We start from the raw sequence: 23,091 nt of genomic DNA, 5'->3' as shown, positions 1-23,091 counted from the left end.
ATAAAAACCCCTAACGTGTCCATTTTTTATTGGCTTTTCTTGTATGTCTTTCTCTCTTTCTGTTTTTCGGGTAAATCAATTCTTCTATACAGATCCCAAACCTTAATTCTTTCTTCTTCATCATGTTTGATTTCGTAGGTATTATCTCAATTTAGGGATTTTGATGTTCTGATTTGGGAATTTAGGTTTCTTCGAATTTGGGAATCAATCGAAGAAAAGAGACATTTTTGCACTTTGCCTCTGCAGGGTTAACTCTTTCGATCAAGGCACCAAGGTTCGTCTACTTCATTCTCTCTCTTTCTCTGTAATCAAAAATCAAAATTTGTCATCTTTATTTTATGAGAAAGTTAACTAATTTGTATTGAATCTGCAAAAGGTATGGATAGATAAAAAAGAACCGGTGGTGTTCAAAAGAATACTTCTTTTCTCCCTAATTTGTGTGTTGGTTTGATTACCTTACATAAGCTCTTCAAAACTATACTCTTTTCCTCATGAATTGGTTTGTTGATCACGTGGTTTATATAGACAAACTTTTCTTAGTTTCTCTTTGAAATACATTATCACCTTGTTTCTCTTGGTTGAACTTCTTTGTACAATTAAATCCTGTCGTGTTCTGATCATATTTGTGATATATATGGGAATGGATTCATTATGATAACATGTTATGCTCTAACATTCATGTTTTTCAGTCAAAGTTAACATTTTTTTCTTTGGGTCAATCGATTCATTTTGAGTGGTAGATGAGTATTGAAGTACATAGTCTTGTGGTTGCTCTGATCTGTGTGTTTCTGCAATTATAATTGGAGATTTCTTGGTTGCACACTCTGAAATTGCTCAGAGAAGAGAAGCTGATAGAAAATCCACTGGTGATGCTAAAGGAAAAAGAGAAATTTGAAGAGACTTTAAACTCAAACGGGAGTTCTTCGAATTCTTCAGAGGTTCCTAGGTTAGCTTATCTGATCTCAGGTGCTAAAGGAGATAGCCACATGATGATGAGGACTTTGCAAGCTGTGTACCATCCAAGAAACCAATATGTTCTCCATTTAGACCTCGAAGCTCCACCTAAGGAGAGGCTGGAGCTTGCAATGTCTGTGAAGAGTGATCCTACTTTCCGTGAAGTTGCAAACGTCCGTGTTATGTCACAGTCTAATCTCGTTGCCTATAAAGGCCCTACAATGATCGCTTGTACGCTTCAAGTTGTGGCGGTTTTGCTTAAGGAGAGCTTGGATTGGGATTGGTTCATCAACCTTAGTGCATCAGATTATCCTCTCGTGACACAAGATGGTTAGTTAAAACTCTAATGACATTCTTGATCTTTTGTTACAAAGTTGTGACTCTTGTTTGTTACTGAACTTGCAGATTTGTTGTATGTCTTCTCCAAGTTGTCTCTAAATGTTAACTTCATTGAACATATGAAGCTCACCGGAATGTTAAATTCATGATATAAATTTGTATTTCTATTTTTCATATGTTTTTATGTCATATTTGTTTAAATGTTATGAAATCCAATAATTTATAAGTTTTGTAATATTTAAATTTAATAATTCAATTTTTTTTAAAAATTTAAGAAAGGGTTTTCCCATTGGACTTTCACACAACTAATTATATTAATAGGAGTTCTAAACTTTATAAAGTACACAATTAACTATTAAATTAATTTTAAGAACCGATTAAGGAGTCTAACCAATGGAGTTGGTCTTATCTATCTAAACATAACATATACTAAATTATATTAGATTATGATATCATTTCAGGAGACATAGTAGACACGCAAACCAAGAATTAGATAATTCTTTGGGCCTGAAAGAAAACAGAAAGCCATCTTTTCCAGCTTTCAAAATATGAGACACTATCCATTTCAGCGGCTAGAATATGATATATGAAAGTGTTTTTTAACACAAGATTTGGTCATGTGCCTCATTACTTTTTTATCCAGTTCGGTTGTAGTATTTCTGTATCCAGGAAATGTTATTGTGTCCCTAAACCAGACAGAGAGTTACGGTGGGGCATGAAGCTGTCCTCCTGATAAATAGGAACGTGACAGAAATTCAAAGGTCTCATTACCAATGAATCTGAAAATTACCTGAAATAGCATTTGTCTATATACAATCTCCTATATATCTCTTTACAGGCCTCTCCCCTCTATCTATCATTTTTGTTTTGCTCCACAGCTCTTCCCATTGTAATTTTTTTCAAGCTAATCCTTTCAATAAAAAAAGAAAAAATGGGAGGTTGTGCGAGCGTACCTAAGGAATCTGACATCGTTGAAGGCTCTGCACCAACCGAAAATGTTGTTGTTGAGTCCAAGGATGTCACGACCGAGACAGATACCACATTAACTCAGGTTTTTTTGAATCACATATGATCATTTCTTGTGTCTTGTTTGAACAAACTCATGTTAAGATGAAACTATTGTTGTTGATATGTTTGATTCACAGGAGAAGAAGGAAGAGTCTGGTGAAGAAGCAAAGAAAGAAGGTGAGACAAAAGAGGACTCCTCTGAGGCAACCAAGGCCGAGCCAACTCCAGAAGCTGTCAAGGCAGATGAGAAAGCTCCTTCTGAGTCTGAGACACCAACACAAGAGACCGCACCTGCAAAAACCGATGAGGCGCCTCTTGTGATTCTTTGATTTTTCATTTCCAAATATCAAGATCATGTGTCTGTGTGTGCAAATGTTCTCCACGTTATAATTCCTATGTTCATCTCTGTTTTATTGTCAATTCCATTAAATATTTTCTTAAAGAGTTTCTTTTCATTATAAAACTAAAAAAAAAAAAAGACAAAGAGATAAATAGTAAGAGTCAAAGAGACAATGTGAGAAACTGAAAAGCAGAGAACAATAATGAGTTTTGCAAAGGTAAAAAATAGCAAATAAAAGTCTTTAATAGTGCCATTTAGCCAAAAGAAAATTCTAAGAGGATCATCAGGGCACCATATGATGATGAGTCAAGGATTATTGTGTGTGCAAAGCTTGTGGATCAACTGCACAACATCATCAGATGAGTCAAGGAAATAGCTAGCCTTTGTGTGCGTGTTCCCAACAGCCACAGAGAAGTAGTTGTCTCCCTTTACGTCAACAAGGGTCGATGACACCTTCTTGAGGGGGCCACTGCCATAATAAGGAGAAGACATGGTTTTCTTGGTTAACTCGGGCTCGAAGAAGGTGTAAACATCTTCATCCTGTAACATATATCAACCCTTGTATCAAAATCCATGGATATGTAATTGTATAATCAACATTTGGTTACATAAGAAGCTTACCTTCCCCAAGAAATTACCAATGCATAAGACATAATCAATTGGTGTAGTTATCGACTTATTCTGTAGTACTATTTCTCCGAGGATACGCTCCATTGCACTTCCCTAAGATAACAGAGAAGAGACAACATGTGATAGATCAAAGAATAATTAGAATATTTTGGTAATTGATGATGTAGAAACAAATGAAAACAATAGCATTAGTTACCTTTGTTACACCAACCGAATGGACTTCAACAGAGTAGCGTCCTTGGACAACATCCACTGATGCATTAGAGGTTGGTCCAGCCCACAAGTGTTGCAACATATCTTTTGCTTGAGCTCTCCCAAATTCAGCATCTACAAATAAATAAAGATCAAGTAGTTGTCTTCAATAGTTATTCTTAGTAGAAGTTAAAAAAAAAAAACATATACGTATAAAGTAAATCACCTGCATAGTGGTAATTCCATACAACCGAAGTCTCGCTTGCTTGGAAGTAGGATCCTGGTGTTCTTTCAGTGAAGTACTTGAATACTTGCTGTAGACAAAAGCAACCACAAAAGAATTAAAACATGGATGAGGGTATCAAACTTTAATTCTAAAAATATATTTTATTTACTAACCTTGACACCATCAATCCATTTCAAGTTCATGTTTTCTGGCATTTTCGTCACCCACTCCCCAGCTGTATGCCTTAGAAACATTCCATTTTCCGCGGCTAACCACATATCATGCTCTCCAAAGTTCTGTTTTCAAGATACTAAGTAAGTCCACAATGAGAAAGCAAGTAAGTAAATTTAATAAAGACGAGAGAAAACATTTACTTGATCCAATACGCTTTTTTCACTTCTACTCAGGACAACTACTGTTGTTTTTGGATCACTGCATAATGCTTTTAGTCTTTCTTTTAGCTGTGGGTGAAGTTCAAGATTCATTCCTTCGTCTCTTCTCTCTTGGTTTTTGTTTGGCTTAGTGAGTGTTCCATAAAAGCCCTGAACATTTTATACAGTTATAAAGATAAGTGACCAAAATAATATGCAATGTACAAGACCATCTTGATACATATAACACTTACAAGAATTAGCAGCCTATTCTTAGACTTTGAATATTGTTGAACCACATCATGTTGTGGAAGTTCATGTGGGGCTTTTCCAGTTTCTTGCTCCGCTTTACTTGTAACCTCATTTAGTTTACTAACCAAATAAAAAAAAAATTGTAAGACTTGTCTATAAGAACAATAGTTGAGATGAGATTTAAAGAGAATGAATGTTGTGATTTGTCACATACTTCATGAAATCATCTGCCCACTGTTGAGTAGAGTGTGTTTTCACATACTGAAAATTGATTTGATGTTTTTTCTCCTTTTCTTCACGTGACATGCTTAGAGCTTCTCCAATGGCATTAGAAACTTCTTTAACGTTCCAAGGATTCACAAGAAGAGCTCCAGCACCAAGTGACTGACCAGCACCTGCAAACTGTGAAACTCAATACAAAAATATATTACTTTTGAATGATAACTGTTGGTTATTAGATTCATAAATATATTTCAGACCAGAGAAAGAAAATACAATTCATATACTTAACATCAGACCTATCAAAGTTAGGTTACCTCGCTTAGAACGAGAACTCCTTTTTCCCCTTTTTGGCAGGCAACAAACTCAGAACTCACAAGGTTCATTCCATCTCTCAAAGATGTTACAAGTAATACATCTGAAGAAACAAAGATGAAAATAAACTCATTTGTTAGGAATATACATCGACACTAATCTTTAACATTATATAACCGTTTTATAATATATGTGACTAAATCATCAAATGTAATATGAGAATTACCTGTGATGGCGTAAAGTGCGCACAGTTGATGAAAGTGAATAGAACAATCCTAACACAGAAAGATGAAATATGTATCAGAAACTATAAGATATGACTTGTGATGAGGATAAAAGAGAGAAAATAACAAACCAGGTGGATTATTGGAACGGAAGAGATAGAACCAAAACGACCATTAATACGTCCAACAAGTCCATGACATTGGTCTTTGATCTTTTGATCTGTTATAGAACATAAACACAATCCTATGAATTGATCGATGCATATCAGCTAAAGAAATAAAAGAGATATAAAAAACTTACATTCACCAATACCATTCCTTGTTGGCACTGCAATCTGAAGTAACAAAACTTTACCACGCCAATCTTCATTTTCCTCAAGAAACTTCTCAAATGCCTGATACTTATGTGGTATCCCTTTGATCGTGTCGAGACGATCAACACCTAGTATCAACTGTCAACAAACATAATTATATATGTCAAATCATTTTCCCTTTTATGTTTCAAGCATCATATATAAAAGTATAAATCTACCTTTCTGCCCCCAAAATCTGATTTAAACTTCTTCATGTATTCTGTGACCTCAGAGAGTTTACTTGTGTTTATGAACCTCTCAGGTTCTATCCCAATGGGAAACTAATATATCCAAATAGAAAAAAAGAAAGCAAACCAAAATTAACATTTCATTAGGAGATGACTAAATCATCAATCTTAAGAGATTTTCAAGATGGATCCTTACAACAGCTACACGAGTGAGTTTGCCCTGATCCACAACTCCTTCAGATGTTGCTTCGGTTCCAAGAATACACATGCATGCATTCACGAAATGTCTTGCAAAATCATACGTATGGAAACTAGAAACAAAAAAGGCAGAGAAATAAAAAAGAGTAAGAGGTAAGTTTACTTTCAAATTCAAAATAGTTACTACACTGTTAAAAAGGTAAAAAACATTTACCCGACTAAATCAGCAGTAAGAACAGAACGAAGCAGTTCTGATCTTGAGGGCAAGGTTTTGTACATCTCGGAGGAAGGGAATGGCGTATGGAGAAACCATCCAACTTTCATCTTACTGTTGTATTCTTTTAGATATTGAGGAAGAAGCATAACATGGTAATCATGGCACCAAACCACATCTCCTTCTTGATAATGCTCGTTTACCACATCAAAGAAAATACGATTTGCTTTCTTGTATGCATCATACTGTGACTGGTATGTTATGATTACATCGTTACGATATTCTGGTGGGGTTCCCAAGTAGTGAAAAATCGGCCACAGAATATTGTTGCAATAGCCATTATAGTATTGATCACAAACTTCCTCCAGAAACACCGGGATACACCCCTACAAATCAAAGTCAAGCGTTTTAAAAATCAACTAAGACATGTATAAGGCTTTAATAAACAAAATAAGACATGAATAAGGTCTTGATTATTTTTTGCCTTTTTTCATTTTACAATAATATATATGAGAGTTCAAAATCTATACGTTTACCTTTTCGGCTAGAGCAATGGAGAGTGCCTTTTTTCCAACCGCATCATGAACATCGACTCCAGGCCAGCCAATCCATTTGGTCTCAAACTCTTTCAAACCTTTAAGAGATATATCACCACAAATTAATGTAATATATATAAAAATCGGTTTATTGTGCTTATTTAATTCATTCATTGCTACATTGTTAAAGTTGTAGACTATCTTCTTACCTAGAAGAGCACTAACTAGACCACCAGGACTCATGGTGAAAGACCAAGTTTCTTCTCCGGTCCTCTTTGCAGTAACCGGAAGCGACATCGACACTACAAGCAGTCGTGGTCTCACCATTTTTCTTTCTCTCAATCAATTTTCGTTCTGAAGAATTTAAAAGTTATGAAAAGATGGTCTCGTCTTTTCTTCTTATTTATAAGAACCTATATAATGCTGGCATGATGAGGGAAAATAGTAAAAGGAATTAAAAGTTACTTTTTTGTTGTAACACGTTTTCTAGCTATTATCTCTATATTATGTAGTTATGTGACACGTATCATTTTGGAAATGAACTTTTAAAATCAACTATAGGTAAATTGTTTTCCGCAAAAGAAAAGAAATCGAAATTATATGTACAAGATACTGTTAATGTAATGAATTACACTAATATGTTACACAAATTGAGTATATAATCTCCAACTTAAATACGTGGACAAGTACAGAGATTTGGACATTTAAAACGTATTTGAGATGCTAATGTATTTTAGGTAGACTTTTTCTGTTAAATTTTATGTAGATTGTATTACCTTTTGGATTCATTTATTGTAAATCTTTAACACAAAGTAAGAAAATCTGATATTTTATTAATCATTAATTTGGTATTCTTATTTTTAGACATGTTTATATTATATATTTGTCTATGAACATATTTAAAAGCTGTTATTCTTGGGTTTACGCCAAGATAGAATCTTTAGGTTCACCAACCAATAGGATTTCATTATTTTAAATTCAAATTTTTTTTTTTTTTAAAAACAAAATATTGTCAACTTATATTATGTTTTTAAAATAAAAAAAAGTAAAAAAAATAGTAGTTACAGAAAAATAATTAAAAAAATAAATTTTTTTAATGTCGTCGGCAAAACACTAAACCCTAAATCCTAATCCATAAACTCTTGGATAAACCCTAAATCCTAAACCCTAAACTCTAAACCCTAAACCCTAAACCCTAAACCCTTGGGTAAACCCTAAACTCTTAGATAAATCATAAACTCTAAATAAAAAACATTAAATACTAAAACCCTAAACTTTAAACCCTAAATCCTAAACTCTAAACCCTTGAATGTTTTAGTGTTTGCTGATTTTGATTTAGAATTTATGATTTATTCAAGGGTTTAGAGTTTACCCAATGGTTTAGGGTGTTTAGTGTTTTGCTGACAACGTTAAAAATATTTTTTTTTGTAATTATTACAATTTTTTAATTTATTTCTTTTTACTTTTTAATTTTAAAAACATAATATAATTTGATAATATTTTATTTCTTTTTTTAAAAGATATCGAATATGAAATAACGCAATTTTATCTTTTGGTGAACCCAATAATAAATCATTTCAAAACCACTAGTTAATTAATAGTGTATCCATTAATACGGCTTTATACAATGTGTATTTATTTTTGGAGAAGCTTTGAATGTGAAAAATGACACTTTATTTATTTATTTATTTTAATGACACTTTATTACTTAGGCATATGTCCAATTTTCTATATAATTTGTTTTGTATCCATGTTTTCAGTCATTAAGAAATAATAGATTGATGTGATAATTTTAGAGGAATTCTTATATATTAATTGAGAAACATTACAACCTTTAAGTGTAGCCACGTGTCATCACCCGAATGAAATTCAGAATCTTTAGAAAATATGTTGTTCCAATTAAGTATATATTATATTTTCATTAAACTAATCATAAAATTAATTAAAGTGTATAATTACTATTTTCTTTTCTTTCCTTAAATAAAAGCTACGGAATTACCAAATATGACTAATGTATATATGACAATTAATGATTCTAATAATAAAGATTTGATAACAATTTATATCCCATCCATTGTTTTTGTTTAATTTTATATTATTAAAATAAATTAAACAATCAAATTAGCTATGAAATTAAAATATAGATTTTTTCGTATATGTTATATTTTGAATTTTTAGAAACGACAAAATTACTAATACTATTAAAATTATTATGTTAAAAATTAATGATCAATGGTTTAACATCTCCTATATATTAATAGATAAACATTTAAAAAGTTTAGAACCTGTAGTTTGTACTAATTAAAAAAGTGTCATACTGAATTGTCACGTAACTGGAATGATAATTTGTTTACGTGGCGGCTTGAAAATCAATTGATAATTTTTTTAGTCTAAAATTAAATTGCTAGAGAATGTTATATTATAGAGTATGTCCATTATGGACCATTTATTTATCAAATTGAAATTTATTATATATTATTTCTTTAAATAAAACTTACGGAAGTACCTAATGTGATTATGATATATATAATAATTAATGATTTTAAATAATGAAGATTTGCTAATAATTTGTATATTTTCTATAATTTTTGTTTAATTCTTTATTATTAAAATAAATTACACAGTTACATTAATCATATATTAAAAATTTAGATTTTTTTGTATATGTTGTATTTTGATTTTTTCAAAATGAGTATAAATTACTAAAACCACATAAACTTTTGTCTTTTGTGATCAATGTTTAAATTTTTTTTATAATAAGATACAATGATAATAAAATCATATAAACAAATAATTTTATTTTAATAGGTGTTTATGTTAATACATATATATATATATATATATTTCATATCCTTTAAATTTAATTATATATCATATACGATAGATAAGATTGATTGTTTTGATTTATTTATTCTAAAATGACTGCGAATATACAAGAGCGGTCATTTGATTGCAAGCTAATTTATTACATAATAGTAACTGATTTCTTAGTCATTTAATATATAATTATTATTTTATTATTTCATAATATGCACAAAAATATAAAATAAGTAATAAATATAAAATATTTATTCTGCACAAGACACAAATCTTAACCTAAGTATGTATCTCTTTAATAATTTTGAATCTTAAATATTTTCTAAATTTCAGGCCAAAATAAAAGAAAGAAATGAGAATAAACTCAAAAAATTAATATTTATATCAAGCAAATAACCAAAATGATACAAAAATTATAAAAATATCGATGATAGATAGGATTGACACGTGAACGTAAACTTCTTATAACCATAATTAACTTTTAAATTGCTAAATCATGATATAAAACCGAGCTGACATAGTTTCATTGTAACCAAATAGTAGGCATAAGATTTTTCGGCCTAAACGTTAGGTTTTTATGTGATAAGTAATTTTTTGACCTAAAATATTTTTAAAAATGGGACATTAGTAAACAAATTATGTAGAACAAAAAATTCAGAGGAGGCGATAAGGCGATTTTGCTCTCGAAAGTGAAGAACATTAATCGAAGGGTTCTCGATGGTAAAGAGGATAATCGAAGGGTTCTCAACGCAATCGAAGGTAAATCGAAGGGTCCTCTTGTTGATTTATGGATTTACGCTAGGTTTCATGTTGTTTTCCTCGCAATTTAGGGTTGGGATATCTTATTTTACTTCTTAATGATAGTTACTCATGCAAAAATAAATATCTTATTTTTACATGTTTTCTTTTCTTAATGAAAGTTAATCATGCAAAAATAAATATTTAAATTTGACATGTTTTAATTTTTTTTTCTTAATAATAGTTAATCATGCAAAAATATTTATTTTAATTTCACAAGTTTTAAAATTTATTAATTTTTTTTTTTAAATATTTCAAATTGGATAACACCATTAGACATACTAATTTGATTAGAATTTTTAACTATTTAAAAAAAAAATACTATAATATTCCTAAGGATTCCAATGGTGTCTCTTGCATTGTACAAGAAGCAACGAGAACTAGTGATGGTAACTATATCAGCAACAGATGGAGCACTACTGTTGTAATTACCGTGTAAAGAAGTAGATATGTGTATGTTCATGTTTATGGTTCCTCTCTTTGCTAAAAAACATAGCCGCCATTTTTGTCATCTTTGAGATCAACACTAATCATGTCTCGTCAACCCAAAAAAAAAATGGAACCAGATGCAGATTTAAGACTTTTTAGTATTCTTATACTAGTATTAAGTTACTGAGATTTAGTGTTGAATCCGATTCTCGCCACAGTTCTATAGCGCTCTTTAACGCGCACTATACTCGTACCACTTTTCTATTTTTCGATGATATAATAAAATTTCAAAACGTCGGTAGATACAGAGAGAAAACTCTTTTGTATTAATGAAGAAGCAAATTGATACGACATTCAATTTTAAACACGTAGTAGTCGACATCTTCTCCTTATCATAAAGACAAAACGTTCACTTTCCTTTAGCCCTATTCCCATTTTTCTTATTTCATCTTTAACAACCTTTCATTGCTATATATTCATCATAGTCACACAAACCCATTTATCTCATAATCTCCCAGCTTTTAGAAGCCATGGCGTTTCTAAGAACCAATAGCCTTTGTTTCTTCCTCTTCACGGTACTCCTCTCTTTCTCTACGTTCTTTACCGATGCAAGGAGGTTTGAAGTCGGAGGGAGCGGCGCGTGGGTTCCAAATCCGCCGGAAAATTACGGATCTTGGGCTGGAAAGAGCCGGTTCCTAGTACACGACACACTATGTATGTACAAATAGCCTATCTTTTCTTATTAGTCATGTGATTACTTTTTAGTGTTTTTTGTTTTGTTTTGTCTGAGACTCGGTTTGGGTTCTTGCAGATTTCAGCTATGCTAAGGGAATGGACTCGGTGCTAGAGGTGAACAAGGCTGATTACGACGGGTGTAATACCAAGAATCCGATCAAGAAAGTTGACGACGGAGCTTCAGAGATCTCGCTTGAACGTTCTGGTCCGTTTTACTTCATCAGTGGCAATGAAGATAACTGTAAGAAGGGACAAAAGCTTACTGTCGTTGTCTTGTCTGTTAGAACTCCCTCTCCTCCTCAAGCCGCAGCTCCGGGAAATTCTCCTCCGGGATCAATGCCACCTACGTCTTCTTCCCATGTTTCTCCGGCCACTTCTCCACCCGCACACACACCACCTAAATCCTCTTCCCCTGTTACTCCGTCTTCTGCTCCGGTGACTTCTCCACCGGGATCAATGCCACCTAAGTCTTCTTCCCATGTTTCTCCGGCCACTTCTCCACCCGCACATATGCCACCTAAATCGACTTCCCCTGTTTCTCCGTCTTCTGCTCCGGTGACTTCTCCACCGGGATCAATGCCACCTAAGTCTTCTTCCCATGTTTCTCCGGCGACTTCTCCACCGGCACATATGCCACCTAAATCGACTTCCCCTGTTTCTCCGTCTTCTTCTCCGGTGACTTCTCCAACGGGTTCAATGGCACCTAAATCATCTTCATCCCCTGTTTCTCCGGCGACTTCTCCACCGGCACTTATGCCACCTAAATCTTCTTCCTCTGTTTCTCCGTCTTCTGCTCCGGTGACTTCTCCGCCGGGATCAATGCCACCTAAATCTTCTTCCCCTGTTTCACCGTCGTCTGCTCCGGTGAATTCTCCGCCGGGTTCAATGCCACCTAAATCATCCTCCGCTAAATCTCCGGCAACTTCTCCACCTGGTTCAATGGCACCTAAATCTTCCTCTCATATGTCTCCGGCGACTTCTCCACCCGCACCTATGCCACCTAAATCCTCTTCCCCTGGTTCTCCGTCCTCTGCTCCGATGACTTCTCCGCCGGGATCAATGTCACCTAAATCATATTCCCCTGTTTCTCCGTCATCTGCTCCGGTGACTTCTCCGCCAGCGCCACCTAAATCATCTTCTCCGTCTTCTGCTCCGGGATCTTCACCGCCGGGATCAATGTCACCTAAATCATCTTCCCCTGTTTCTCCGTCCTCAACCCCGATGGCTTCTCCGCCGGGATCAATGTCGCCTAAATCATATTCCCATGTTTCTCCGTCCTCTTCTCCGGTGACTTCTCCGCCAGCTCCTCCGTCGTATGCACCGGGTTCTTCACCGTCAGGATCAATGGCACCAAAATCTTCTTCCGCGGTTTCTCCATCTTCGTCTCCCGCAGCATCTCCTTCCTCTGTTTCTTATTCGCCGTCAGATTCTCCGTCAGCATACTCGCCGTCGGAGATGGGTCCCTCGGGAGATGCCCCGTCGGGCTCGGCGATGGGTCCTTCCGGAGATGCTCCGTCGGGCTCGGCAATGGGTCCCTCCGGAGATGCTCCGTCAGGTTCGGCGATGGGTCCGTCAGCCTCCGGTAATATCACTTCGCCGTCGGAAGCTCCAGGCGAGGAAAAGGCCTCTGCGAATGGTATGGCCGTTATGTCGGTAACTACAGTTTTAAGTCTGGTTATAGCCATGTTTATGTCTGCTTAAGAACACTTGGAGGCTAGTTTCATTTCGAGTCTCTCTACTTTTTTATTTTTGTTAATTGTTTTCCGGATTCCATCGTAATTATGTATTATTGAGTATAGTTGGATAACTTGGATTGTTGTTTTGTTATAATAAATAAGAGTCACACTATTGTGCTAATACATTATAACTCTGTTTAAAAGTATTTAATTCTGTGATTAATACTCATCACGTTTACATGTGACACTGAGCTTATAAGGTTAGGTAAAGGTGATTTATCTCTAGCTCCGGTTGGTTTTTTTGGACATAAACAAAGTATCCTACTAAATATTTAGAGTTGCATGGATAGATCTTAAGTTGGATCATACCAAGCTTTATATAGTTCAATGCTCTAACTAGGCCTGGGCAAAATAACCGGAACCGAAGAACCGAACCGGAACCGAACTGAAATACCCGAAATCGAAACCGGACCAATACTCAAATACCCGAACGGTATATTTTTATATCCGAAATAACCGAACCGAACCGGAACCGAACCGATAACCGAACGGGTACCCGAATATATAAAAATATTAATTATATATAACATCACTAATATATATTTTTAATTTAAAATTCTATTAAAAGTATCTGAAAATAGTTTATGATAACTAAATTATTATAAAGTATCCAAACTACCCGAAAGTATCCGAAAGTATCCGGATAGTTTTATCCGAAATATCCAAAGTAATCCAAAATATCCAATTTTTTTATGTAAATCATCTTAATTATTTGATATTTTACCCTAAATAACCGATATTTTATCCAAATTATCCGAACTACCCGAACTATCCGAACCCGAACCGGATCCAAATGAGAACCGAACTTTTTCCGGATATTTTCCGGTTCCTACATTTACTATCCGAACCGAACCGAACCCGAAACTATCCGAACCGAACCGAACCGAAAATAGGTCAAGTACTAAATGGATCCTCTAGCCCCTATCCGAACTATCCGAAACCCGAAATACCTGAACCGAACCGAACCGATATCCGAAATGCCCAGGCCTAGCTCTAACAATGGCATTAAAGGCTAATTGCAGTTTAATTCATTTACCTACCAAAGCCCACGTATGAGAAAAGGCATAAGGACTTTTCTCTTTTCTTTATATCAATGTCATCAATGCAGGAAAGTTGTTTTTATTTTTCCACTTATTTTTGTCTGATGACTTTGACAATTTAATTACAAGTCTTTCTGAATTTTCATTATTGTATCTTTTGTAGTATTTTCAGTGGTCATTACTTTACAAAATTGAATTTGCTTATTTTTTCTCTCTGTCGGCAGTAGAAACCTATAAACTATGGACCTACACTGATTGTGCATCTTATCTTAGATTAGTCAATGGATTCAGAGCGTTCAGTGCGTTTTGAACGCATGTACATAAATTTAACGAGGCTAAATCATTTCATTACACGAAAACTGTCTTACGGATAATTAACAAATAATTGAAACTAGCAGATTTCTTAGCTTCACAATAAGTTCGCAATCTTAATTTGATAATTGCAAAAAGCAAAAGTTAGTTTACATTAAATCTGTTATCTAGACAGAACCAACGTACTGTGAACGAGACCAAAGCATTTAAAGACGATAGCTAAGTTGGCAAGGCCATTACAAGTAACACGTAACAACTAGCCATTGTATCATCGCAAGTGTAGCCCCCACGATGATGTAAACACGTTTCGAACGCTACGACTCGGCCAAGCGTTATTAAAGGACACAGTGACCACTGATACGCATTGTCTCTCTCTCTCTCTCTCTCCCCGGACCCACAAATCACCAAGTTCCCTCTCAAACATTTTCTACCATGTGATGGAGCACAAAGATCAAGCAAACGTCATCAGTTTACAGTATTGTCCAGATTTGGTATGAGACTAATAAGCTTTGTCTAAAGAACTACCTCTACCTTATTTCATTTGCCTGTTAAACTATAAATTAGTCAAAAGGATAAATAAATAAATATGGATTGCTTAACTACAAATCAGTGGTTACTAGAGTCTCACATCGGTTGGGACAAAGGTTTTCATTGATGAGGTTTTTGGTGAATAAGTCAATCAGGGATCGATCTACTTTTCCAAGTAGATTCTGCAATTCGCCTTATGTGTGTGGTGGTAACAACTAATAACTCTTTTGTAGAAAACTCTAGAGTTGTCCCCATATAACCATTGATCCATTTAGAACTCAAACTGTTAAGCGTGTACTAAAAAAAGTTGATCACGTATCTCATGAATCACAAGTCACAGTTTCGACTCATTAGTCATGATAACTAACTTAATTATATGTAGAAATGATATCTTCTGGGATAATCTGTAACACTATCAGAGCTATAAAAAGTAATGTAACAAAAACTGTTTTCATACTTGAAAGTTAAAGCCTCAACAACAAAAGAGAAAAAAGAAGAACAAAGAAGTGAAATGTAAAAAAGTACTTGTAAAAGGGAGGAGTAGCTACTCTGTATGTAAAAGGAGGCATAAGTTTAAAGAGTCTCATCCTCAAAAACAAGATCCCAAACTACAACAAACGCAGACTCGCTTGATCATCATTACGTTTTCCATCTAGAGAACGTAGTAGTAACCCAAGACAAGAAGCATTAGCACCACAAGAGCAGCTGGAGCAGCATAAATCCAGTAGTTAGTCGCCTTCTTACGCTTGAGGATAGCTCTAGGGAGTGTTTCTGGTCCTCCTCTAGTGCGGATCCTGTTCCTCACTGGTTTCTCCTTCAAAGCTTTCTCCTTCTGTGGTTTCTCCTCCACTGGTGCTTCAATCTCCTCCTTCTCAGCCTCAGAAGCTTCTGGAGCTTCCTCAGATACAGCCTCTATTCCGCTCTTCTTGGCCTTCTTCTCTCTCTCCTGCAACACACAAAGGAAATGGAGAATTATTAGAATGGAGAAGAGAGGACGCAGAGAGCATTGATAATTTTACCTTTTTCTCTTTCTTCTCAGCTTCCATTAGAGCTCTTTTAGCAGCTTTGGCAGCAGCTTTCTCCGCCTGCTTCTTTTTCCTTTCCATGGCAAGCTTGGCTTTAGCAATCTCCTCTTGCTTTCTCATCTCTCTCAGCGCCGCTTCATCCACCTTCTTCTCCTCCTGCGGCTTTCCAAGACCATACACTTCCTCATCCTCCTCCTCTTCATCAGCAACAACAACGTTCTTTACTTTCGCCGCATCTTTAGCTTTCTTCTGAACAGCAGGAGCATCTGGTTTAGGTGCAGAAACTGGCTCCTCCTTTGGCTGCTGCTGCTGTTGCTTTGCCTTGGCTTTAGGAACAACCTCGGTCACCGCCTTTGCTTGCGGTGGTGCCTCTGGAGGAGCAATCAGAGGCTTCTCTTCAGGGTTCCTCATCCTTCCATCTCGGCTAAGCTGCCTAGCATCAAGCGATGGCAAGAGTCTCTTCTCGTAATCTTCTCTGAAATTCTTCTTGCTGCACCAGAGGGAGATGAACTTCTCAACCTCTGCGTTGGAGAGCGCCTCGAGCTCCTCTATGTTCTTCTGTGCAGCCAAGTCTCTAGCTTTGTTCAACACAACACGTCCTTGGTAGAATCCAGAGTTCTGAATCAACAAAAAGTACATAAGAGTGTTTTCAATATCCCACAAACATGCTCAAGAGTATGTGTGTTTTGTACATTCTCATCTCTTTGCTTCCTAAGCTCACGGATGTTTGAGTAAGCTTTGTCTCTCTTCTCAGTCACAGTCTTCAGCTCATTCTCAAGCACCTGAATCTCATCTTTAGCTGCTTTCACCTTCTCACTCAGCTGATTAATCCTCGCGGAAATCGCCTGCCTCTCTTTCTTCACTCCGTCCAAGCCAGCACCCATTAACTGCAAACCAAGCATAGATTCTTTAATTTTTACAGACTCAAAAACTGCAAAGAGAGCCAACCAAGAGCTCTCTTATTACCTTAACTTGACCTTGAATATCATCTTTCTGACCCATAGACTCTTTGATCTTGGCCCTCACAGCCTCATTAGCAATGACCTTATCCCTCGTCCCTTCAAGCAGCCTGATCTCTTTGAGAAGCTGCTTCTCCTCGGTTAACGGAATGCTCTCATGTTGAATCCTATACTGGTAGCTGTATATCTACATTTTCCCCACACAAACCAAATGAGAATCCATCAAAGGTGAAGAAAATAAAAGTAACAGATTGTTACCATATTGTTCAGCTCTTCCTCGGAGGAGCATATAGCAGGCCCACGAGCATTCCCACCATCATTGCCCCTTAGCTTCCCCAGAGCTTGCTGCAACGGTTCCATCTCCTTTCTCTTCTCATCAAACTTGGTGTTGTACCCTTGACGCTCCGTCTTCAACGGGTCCAACAGGTCAAACAACTCAGATCTCTCCGCCTATACATCATTACAAAAATAAAGTCAACTCTACAGACCATTCATCAGAGTTTCCAAACAACAAAAAAAAGAAGACTTTACCCTCTTAGCTTTCAACTGTTCGTAGACAGCACTCCTGGCCTTGCTAAGCTTCTCAAGCTCCTTATCAGCTACATCAAGCTTGGCTTTGATCTTGGGGTCGTCGAAGTGACGGTACTTAACGAAGTAGAAGGACCGGATCTGCTTCGCCGCGGGCCACTCTTCCGCTGCGTCTTTTGGTACATCGGAGATCAACACATTGTTGTTGTTGTTGTTGTTGTTGTTGGGACTCTCTTCGGCTTTCTTGATGGCGACCTTATCCACTACCTTCCCGTTCGTCTCGGGCTTTCCTTCGAAAGGAGCCGGAGCTACCTCGAATCCACCGGACTTCACAAACTCAACACCCATCTTCTCTAAACAGAGCAAAAAAAACAGAGGATCCTGATCCAACACAAGAAAGGATTCAACTTTAAGGATCTAGATCGTAATCAATGCATATCCGGATAAGATCATTTCCAGAAAAAAAAAAAAAAGACAGCACATACAAACAGCAGATTCGATATATACGGACAGAACAGGGGAAAGATCAAACCTTTAAACAACAGGGTCAACGGAAAAAAAAAACAATTGTCGGAAGTCAAATTAGCAAAGAGATCAGAGACGATCAAAATGATTTCAGATGAGAATAGAGGAGGAGATTTATACATACATATGAAGCTGAGAAGCAAGAATAATCGAACGCAAATGAATCAATCACACGAGTTTACAATAGGAAATAGAATAAGGGAATGAAGGGATACCGTGAAAGTGGAGAGAGATGAAGATCTGAGGAAGGAGATGTAAACTCTTGTGATGGTCAGATCTCAAATCTAAATATATAATCTTCGATTTTTAGAAAAAGCCCACATTAAAGTCAGATATATTTTACGTACGTGGTAAATATTTACTCTCCCTATCTACTGATTTTTTTCTAACCCTGATTGGGTTCTTTCCTAGTTTCCTACTTTTTTTTTTTTTTTTTTGGGTCTAAATGTTAAATAGTAAACAAAAATATAAAAGCCTAGTTCCCTACTTGTTTTGTTTGTTCATATTTGTCTATAATCTTTTATCAAAAACAGTAATTCAATTAATTATCTAAAAATTGCAAAATTTATTGGATTTCTTTGGAAGAGCAAATATTATCTAGTTGAGTAGAGCGCATGACTTTGTGTAACAACTTTCAAACGAATCTAACGACGTGCTTTTAAATGATCTTTTTTTTTTGGCAAAGTATCAAACTTGCAAATTGCAAGCATGGAGAGGTGTGGTCACGGGCCTTGCGGCTATAGAGATTTGTATATGTTAAAATGATCTTGCGGAACTAACATAACTTGTCTCTCTCTGTAATCGGTATAGAATAAAATAGTGTGGATAATAATCAAAACTAACTAACTAGTAGAGCATCTTAGCTAACATCAAACTAGTTTAGAAAATCAGTTCAAAAAAAACATCAAACTAGTTTAGTTGGTAACTCCAATTGCAAATTTATTTTACTTTACTCAAATTGCTTGAATCATTGAAACTTTGTTATCTGGTATTTCATTAATGTTTTTTTTTTTTGAAAAAGGGCCTCGTATTTCATTAATGTTTCAACAAACTATTGTTTATTTTTTTCATTTCAAGCCAAGGGTGCGCGGTAAGGTGGTAGATATGTATTTTCACCAAAGAATCAAATATTTATATGAACAATCTATTACCATCTATATCTGTCGAGTTTAGTTATTGGTTTAGAGTGGTGATTAATAATTTACAAAATATTAAGATTGTTTAGTAAACATGGAAGTTAACGAAATATTAAAAGGGTGCATTTTTGGTTAAGACGAACCTGTCTTAATAAGAAGACAAAAGTTGTTCAAGGTAAAAAAAAGGGGAGACAAAAGTGGGAAGAGGTGGAGAAGAAAGAAACAGTTGTTGTTAGGTTGTGTTGAAAACGTGGGAAGTCTTCTTTGGCGTTAGAAGTCCCATGGTTACAGCTGTCCACTTGTCAGAGACACACGTCTTCTCTCTTTTTTTTTTGAACACATGACACACGTCTTCTCTCTCTGCGTTTCAGATTCATATCACGAGTCATGCCGTATTTTAGATTCTTTCCATTGTACTCTTCTTACATGAGCTCAAGCTCAGACGTAAGCTGAAATTCCTCAAATACCCTCCTAACTGCGATTGGGTTACATGAGCTCATCAAGCTCAGACGTACGCTGAAATTCCTCAAATACCCTCGAATACCCAATCAACCCTACCTATATCGTCAGCACAAACACGTGACGTGAACAACGAGACCCCAAAATATCTCAATGCAGTTCCGTATAAAAATTGAAGATCTGATTTACTGTATTAGTGCAAGGTCACAGACTCACAGTAAGACAGGAAATGAAGATTTGAGTGTCGGTTTGTGTGTTTAATAGAAATACACATTTAAAGATTTTGGTACAAAATTGGATTTCATTTCATAACAAACGATATATAGCTCCGCAAACTTGACGTAGCAAAATACATCGGTCTAAACTAAACCAGACTGGTTTTGATAGGATACTAGAAGTCAAGCATGTGCTGAGGTGGCAAGAAGGAGATCAGCTAGATGATGTCAACCAAACGGCAAGTATCTCGCATGAAGTAGTCTCACGACTCATTTATTTTCTAGTTTTATTAATAAGAGAAGTGGTCTTCCTTAACTATATGAACCAATCCTCATGTCACGTTTCCCATTTCATGTTTGTTAGGAGTTGATGCTCCACTTCCCATTTCTTTGCTTCATGTACGCTTTGCTATTTATATGAATTAAAAACCTAAAAAGAAGTAGTCATAACTACCCAAAGAAAAATGTGTTCTTAGTTTGTTTTTGTGGCAAATTCTCTTTGATTTGAAGAGTGACTTTAATTGGTATCAAATCACATGTTTCTATATCCTATAAATGGGACCTATCAGGTTTGGTCTAAAATCAATTTCACCTAAACACAGCTTAACCGGTTTCATACTATGGCTGAGGTACAATCCAGAATCCATATAGTTTCTTGAGTATGTTCATTCATCGGAAGCCGAGGCAGCTTGTTTCAGACAATCCCGCATGATCTCTCCAAGTTTCGAAGAAGCATCCACGCATAGCTGCATTGCCTGCAAAATTTTGTAAATTGTTTGGTTACGTTTCTACACGCTCATAGTCCTATCACCCAATTAGTTTAACGTTACGTGCTAAGATGTTACCACATAGACCCCTTGGTCGGAACTTGCGGATTGTTTAGGTATGAACACACAATAATCTAATTTGTGCATAAAGATTATAATGAAGAACAGTCTAGTTAGCCCATGTCATGTGCTTTAAAGCTGAGCAGCAATCAAAGGAGATAAGGTATTATTGGAGGGCATACCTCGTTGATATTAGGAGTTGCCCATTCACCAGTGATAGTCAGCTGAGTGGACTTCATTACGAGACGGCATGCACGTCATCATCAAGCTTCCATCTTCACATCCTTCCTCTTCTGTAACCGGGTCAATCATAAGGCTTTTACCTATGCAAGACTTTCAAAATTGCAGGCATTATTATTATTTTTTTAAGTCAATTTTTCAGAAAAAAATTATCAGGAGATAACAACAGGTTTATTATATGTCTCAAGCTTAACCACATGGTACTCTTGTTCTATTTCAATGAATGTGTTACTTTCTCCATCTAACGCTAATAAGATTAAGAGATAACGCAGAGTAATTGGTGCAATTGTTGTAACATGAACATACCACTGAGACAGCTGTGATAAGGTCATACATCATAATACCAGCATCTGCTAGAGCAAGACTGGCACATGATATCACAACGGGGAGGTCACCTGCAACACAATACAATTAGTAAGCAATCTCCTATGCTGCTATCATACTCTCCTACAAGAACTCTTATAGCATTTTGAGTAGTGTACTTGAGACTGTTAGAAAGTAGAGCAGAGTCATGGGACTTACTGCCACCAGATTCAAGCACAAGCGCAAAAACATCAACGGTTGTCTTTTGGAACGTCTCCATCATTATTACGCCTTCCAACGCTTTGTGAAGCATTGATGAGTACTCTTTGTGATCAGTCTCCTGAACACAACCACAAATGTATAACTAACTTGATGAAACAAAAATTATAATAACGTGATAAAACTTCACATACCTGACTCCCGAGAGCCGGGGCAGCAAAAATAGTGTAGCTAACATTGCAATTCAATCTACCAACATCACTATAACTCGTTGCTTTCTTACTCTCCCTTGGCCCAATTCTAACAGAACAAGCCAAACACATACCAAAACAGAATTAACTAAGAGAAAAAAAAAACAAATTGTGAAAATAGACGATGTGGACAAGTGTTGTCTAATACACTCACACTGAGACGATGACTTTTGTGTTACCAAACTCAGCATAAGCAGACCCAGAAACAGAACTCACAGCACCTGTTTGAAGCACTGAAAATAAAAACACACCAAAGGAAGTAAATTTCAAGTTGGGTTAGTCTCAAAAGAGAGACCTTTCACCAAAGTCATATGGTTCTTGTCGCAGGGACTAATGATAACGTTTAAGGGGGTTAGGGTTTTTACAGGCAGGTCGGCATTGGTGGAATCCACGGCCATCAGGACGTGTCCAATCGAGGTCGAAATCTTTGAAGATAGGAGGTCGAGTTCTGGCGATGATTCTTGGTGAATACGTTGTAGTTGAGGCTCCCTGTTTCGCTGCCATGATTCAAGCTTGAAGATTTAGGGTTTAACCAAACAAAAAATAAAAGTCAAATTGTATATTTTGTATAAAATAACCTCAAGCTTTCAGCTATTTAAGCAAGTAAACCCCAAGTTTCGATTATCATGTTTAGCATCGCCCTACTCTATAACCCAACCTAGGACATCTCTGTTCTATATAATTAAAAAGTGGTTTATAAATTTTTATTAACCAACTCCAGTCAACTAGTGCCAAATCCAGAAGAAGTTATGTACCCCCAGTCACAGCAAATTTATAATGTAAACTAGAGATGACAGGCGGGTATATTATTGATGCCCAAATATATTGATGCAGTTAGGTGAGAAGTGATGTGGTGGTTATTAGGTTAATTGATGCGGTGGTTATTGTATAAAATTTGTATTTTTCTTATATACAGTTATCATATCAAAAAATAGGTATCATGGAAAATATTTGTTAGACTAAACTAATATCAATAGGTCACACTGTGTTTTAATAGAATAGATTACAAAACAAAATTGTCACACAAAAATACAATGGTGGGAGGAACAACCAACTTCCAACAATCAACTAATCAAAGTAGTAAACTCAACATAATATGGATAATGTTATAAATTAAGCATTGAAATGATCATCCACTCCTTTACCAACTCAAGCACTATGATCATCTACTCATCAAGCATTATGATCACCCACTCATTTACCAAATTAAGCACCATCTTTGTTATTTTATGTATTGTTGTTCACTATAAATACCATCACTCATCTCACTCTTTTGTACACCATAAACAAGAACAAGAGTTTATAATCAAAGAACCATTACATCTTCTTCTTCTTACTTATAATAAACTCTCTCACTTATAGTAGTGTTATTTGCTTCATACGGGTATTAAATTCTACTCTTATTTAAATTTCTCGATACTATAAATTATAAGTTATTTCATAACAATTT

At 35.7% G+C, this 23,091-nt stretch overlaps 5 protein-coding genes and 1 pseudogene across 7 annotated transcripts; 3 read left to right on the top strand and 3 right to left on the bottom strand.

The window, feature by feature from the left end:
- The first annotated feature begins 29 nt into the window (after positions 1 to 29).
- Positions 30 to 1,465, top strand: LOC106305376 (beta-1,3-galactosyl-O-glycosyl-glycoprotein beta-1,6-N-acetylglucosaminyltransferase 7-like). Its single transcript, XM_013741756.1, has 4 exons — positions 30 to 70; positions 186 to 274; positions 839 to 1,284; positions 1,360 to 1,465. The coding sequence occupies exons 1-4, from the start codon at positions 44 to 46 to the stop codon at positions 1,440 to 1,442; spliced, it is 645 nt and encodes a 214-aa protein (XP_013597210.1). The 5' UTR covers positions 30 to 43; the 3' UTR covers positions 1,443 to 1,465.
- A 689-nt stretch (positions 1,466 to 2,154) lies between these two features.
- Positions 2,155 to 2,758, top strand: LOC106305377. Its single transcript, XM_013741759.1, has 2 exons — positions 2,155 to 2,344; positions 2,439 to 2,758. Exons 1-2 carry the CDS (start codon positions 2,225 to 2,227, stop codon positions 2,628 to 2,630), a joined length of 312 nt encoding a protein of 103 aa, XP_013597213.1. The 5' UTR covers positions 2,155 to 2,224; the 3' UTR covers positions 2,631 to 2,758.
- Positions 2,759 to 2,896: 138 nt separating this feature from the next.
- On the bottom strand, positions 2,897 to 6,907 carry LOC106305371 (probable alpha,alpha-trehalose-phosphate synthase [UDP-forming] 4). Its single transcript, XM_013741748.1, has 17 exons — positions 6,769 to 6,907; positions 6,560 to 6,657; positions 6,024 to 6,409; positions 5,808 to 5,922; positions 5,603 to 5,704; positions 5,372 to 5,522; positions 5,202 to 5,290; positions 5,073 to 5,121; positions 4,849 to 4,949; positions 4,527 to 4,714; positions 4,315 to 4,432; positions 4,064 to 4,231; positions 3,863 to 3,985; positions 3,690 to 3,777; positions 3,468 to 3,598; positions 3,263 to 3,364; positions 2,897 to 3,181 (listed from the first exon to the last, which is right to left on the bottom strand). The coding sequence occupies exons 1-17, from the start codon at positions 6,884 to 6,886 to the stop codon at positions 2,948 to 2,950; spliced, it is 2,361 nt and encodes a 786-aa protein (XP_013597202.1). The 5' UTR covers positions 6,887 to 6,907; the 3' UTR covers positions 2,897 to 2,947.
- Positions 6,908 to 10,976: 4,069 nt separating this feature from the next.
- LOC106305373 (early nodulin-like protein 2) lies at positions 10,977 to 13,197 on the top strand. 2 transcript variants are annotated; one of them, XM_013741753.1, is made up of 3 exons: positions 10,977 to 11,317; positions 11,415 to 12,554; positions 12,621 to 13,197. In XM_013741753.1, the coding sequence occupies exons 1-3, from the start codon at positions 11,134 to 11,136 to the stop codon at positions 13,037 to 13,039; spliced, it is 1,743 nt and encodes a 580-aa protein (XP_013597207.1). In that variant the 5' UTR covers positions 10,977 to 11,133; the 3' UTR covers positions 13,040 to 13,197. The 2 variants fall into 2 exon arrangements, with proteins under 2 accessions (XP_013597207.1, XP_013597206.1); XM_013741752.1 differs by having other exon boundaries at positions 10,979 to 11,317; positions 11,415 to 13,197.
- Positions 13,198 to 15,354: 2,157 nt separating this feature from the next.
- On the bottom strand, positions 15,355 to 18,318 carry LOC106305372 (proton pump-interactor 1-like). 2 transcript variants are annotated; one of them, XM_013741749.1, is made up of 7 exons: positions 18,207 to 18,318; positions 17,470 to 17,847; positions 17,197 to 17,388; positions 16,946 to 17,125; positions 16,672 to 16,866; positions 15,974 to 16,597; positions 15,355 to 15,900 (listed from the first exon to the last, which is right to left on the bottom strand). In XM_013741749.1, exons 2-7 carry the CDS (start codon positions 17,812 to 17,814, stop codon positions 15,607 to 15,609), a joined length of 1,830 nt encoding a protein of 609 aa, XP_013597203.1. In that variant the 5' UTR covers positions 17,815 to 17,847; positions 18,207 to 18,318; the 3' UTR covers positions 15,355 to 15,606. The 2 variants fall into 2 exon arrangements, with proteins under 2 accessions (XP_013597203.1, XP_013597205.1); XM_013741751.1 differs by having other exon boundaries at positions 18,116 to 18,249.
- Positions 18,319 to 20,323: 2,005 nt separating this feature from the next.
- Positions 20,324 to 22,178, bottom strand: LOC106305375 (annotated as a pseudogene).
- Positions 22,179 to 23,091: the final 913 nt, after the last annotated feature.

Source organism: Brassica oleracea, chromosome C7 (assembly GCF_000695525.1).
Source record: "Brassica oleracea var. oleracea cultivar TO1000 chromosome C7, BOL, whole genome shotgun sequence".
NCBI classification, from domain to species: domain Eukaryota; kingdom Viridiplantae; phylum Streptophyta; class Magnoliopsida; order Brassicales; family Brassicaceae; genus Brassica; species Brassica oleracea.
Note: the sequence above shows the minus strand (reverse complement) of the source record. Positions and strands in the feature narration are given on the sequence as shown.

Coding starts and splice junctions, on each gene's coding strand:
- LOC106305377 (XM_013741759.1), top strand. CDS start 2,225: ATGGGAGGTTGTGCGAGCGTACCTAAGGAATCTGACATCGTTGAAGGC. Junction 2,345..2,438: donor CAGATACCACATTAACTCAG/GTTTTTTTGAAT, acceptor TTTGATTCACAG/GAGAAGAAGGAAGAGTCTGG.
- LOC106305372 (XM_013741749.1), bottom strand. CDS start 17,814: ATGGGTGTTGAGTTTGTGAAGTCCGGTGGATTCGAGGTAGCTCCGGCT. Junction 17,126..17,196: donor AGGAAGAGCTGAACAATATG/GTAACAATCTGT, acceptor GGGAAAATGTAG/ATATACAGCTACCAGTATAG. Junction 15,901..15,973: donor CTGAGAAGAAAGAGAAAAAG/GTAAAATTATCA, acceptor TGTGTGTTGCAG/GAGAGAGAGAAGAAGGCCAA.
- LOC106305376 (XM_013741756.1), top strand. CDS start 44: ATGTCTTTCTCTCTTTCTGTTTTTCGG. Junction 71..185: donor TCTCTCTTTCTGTTTTTCGG/GTAAATCAATTC, acceptor TTGGGAATTTAG/GTTTCTTCGAATTTGGGAAT. Junction 1,285..1,359: donor TCCTCTCGTGACACAAGATG/GTTAGTTAAAAC, acceptor CTGAACTTGCAG/ATTTGTTGTATGTCTTCTCC.
- LOC106305371 (XM_013741748.1), bottom strand. CDS start 6,886: ATGGTGAGACCACGACTGCTTGTAGTGTCGATGTCGCTTCCGGTTACT. Junction 4,433..4,526: donor TGGGCAGATGATTTCATGAA/GTATGTGACAAA, acceptor TTATTTGGTTAG/TAAACTAAATGAGGTTACAA. Junction 3,599..3,689: donor ATGGAATTACCACTATGCAG/GTGATTTACTTT, acceptor ATTTATTTGTAG/ATGCTGAATTTGGGAGAGCT.
- LOC106305373 (XM_013741752.1), top strand. CDS start 11,134: ATGGCGTTTCTAAGAACCAATAGCCTTTGTTTCTTCCTCTTCACGGTA. Junction 11,318..11,414: donor CCTAGTACACGACACACTAT/GTATGTACAAAT, acceptor GGGTTCTTGCAG/ATTTCAGCTATGCTAAGGGA.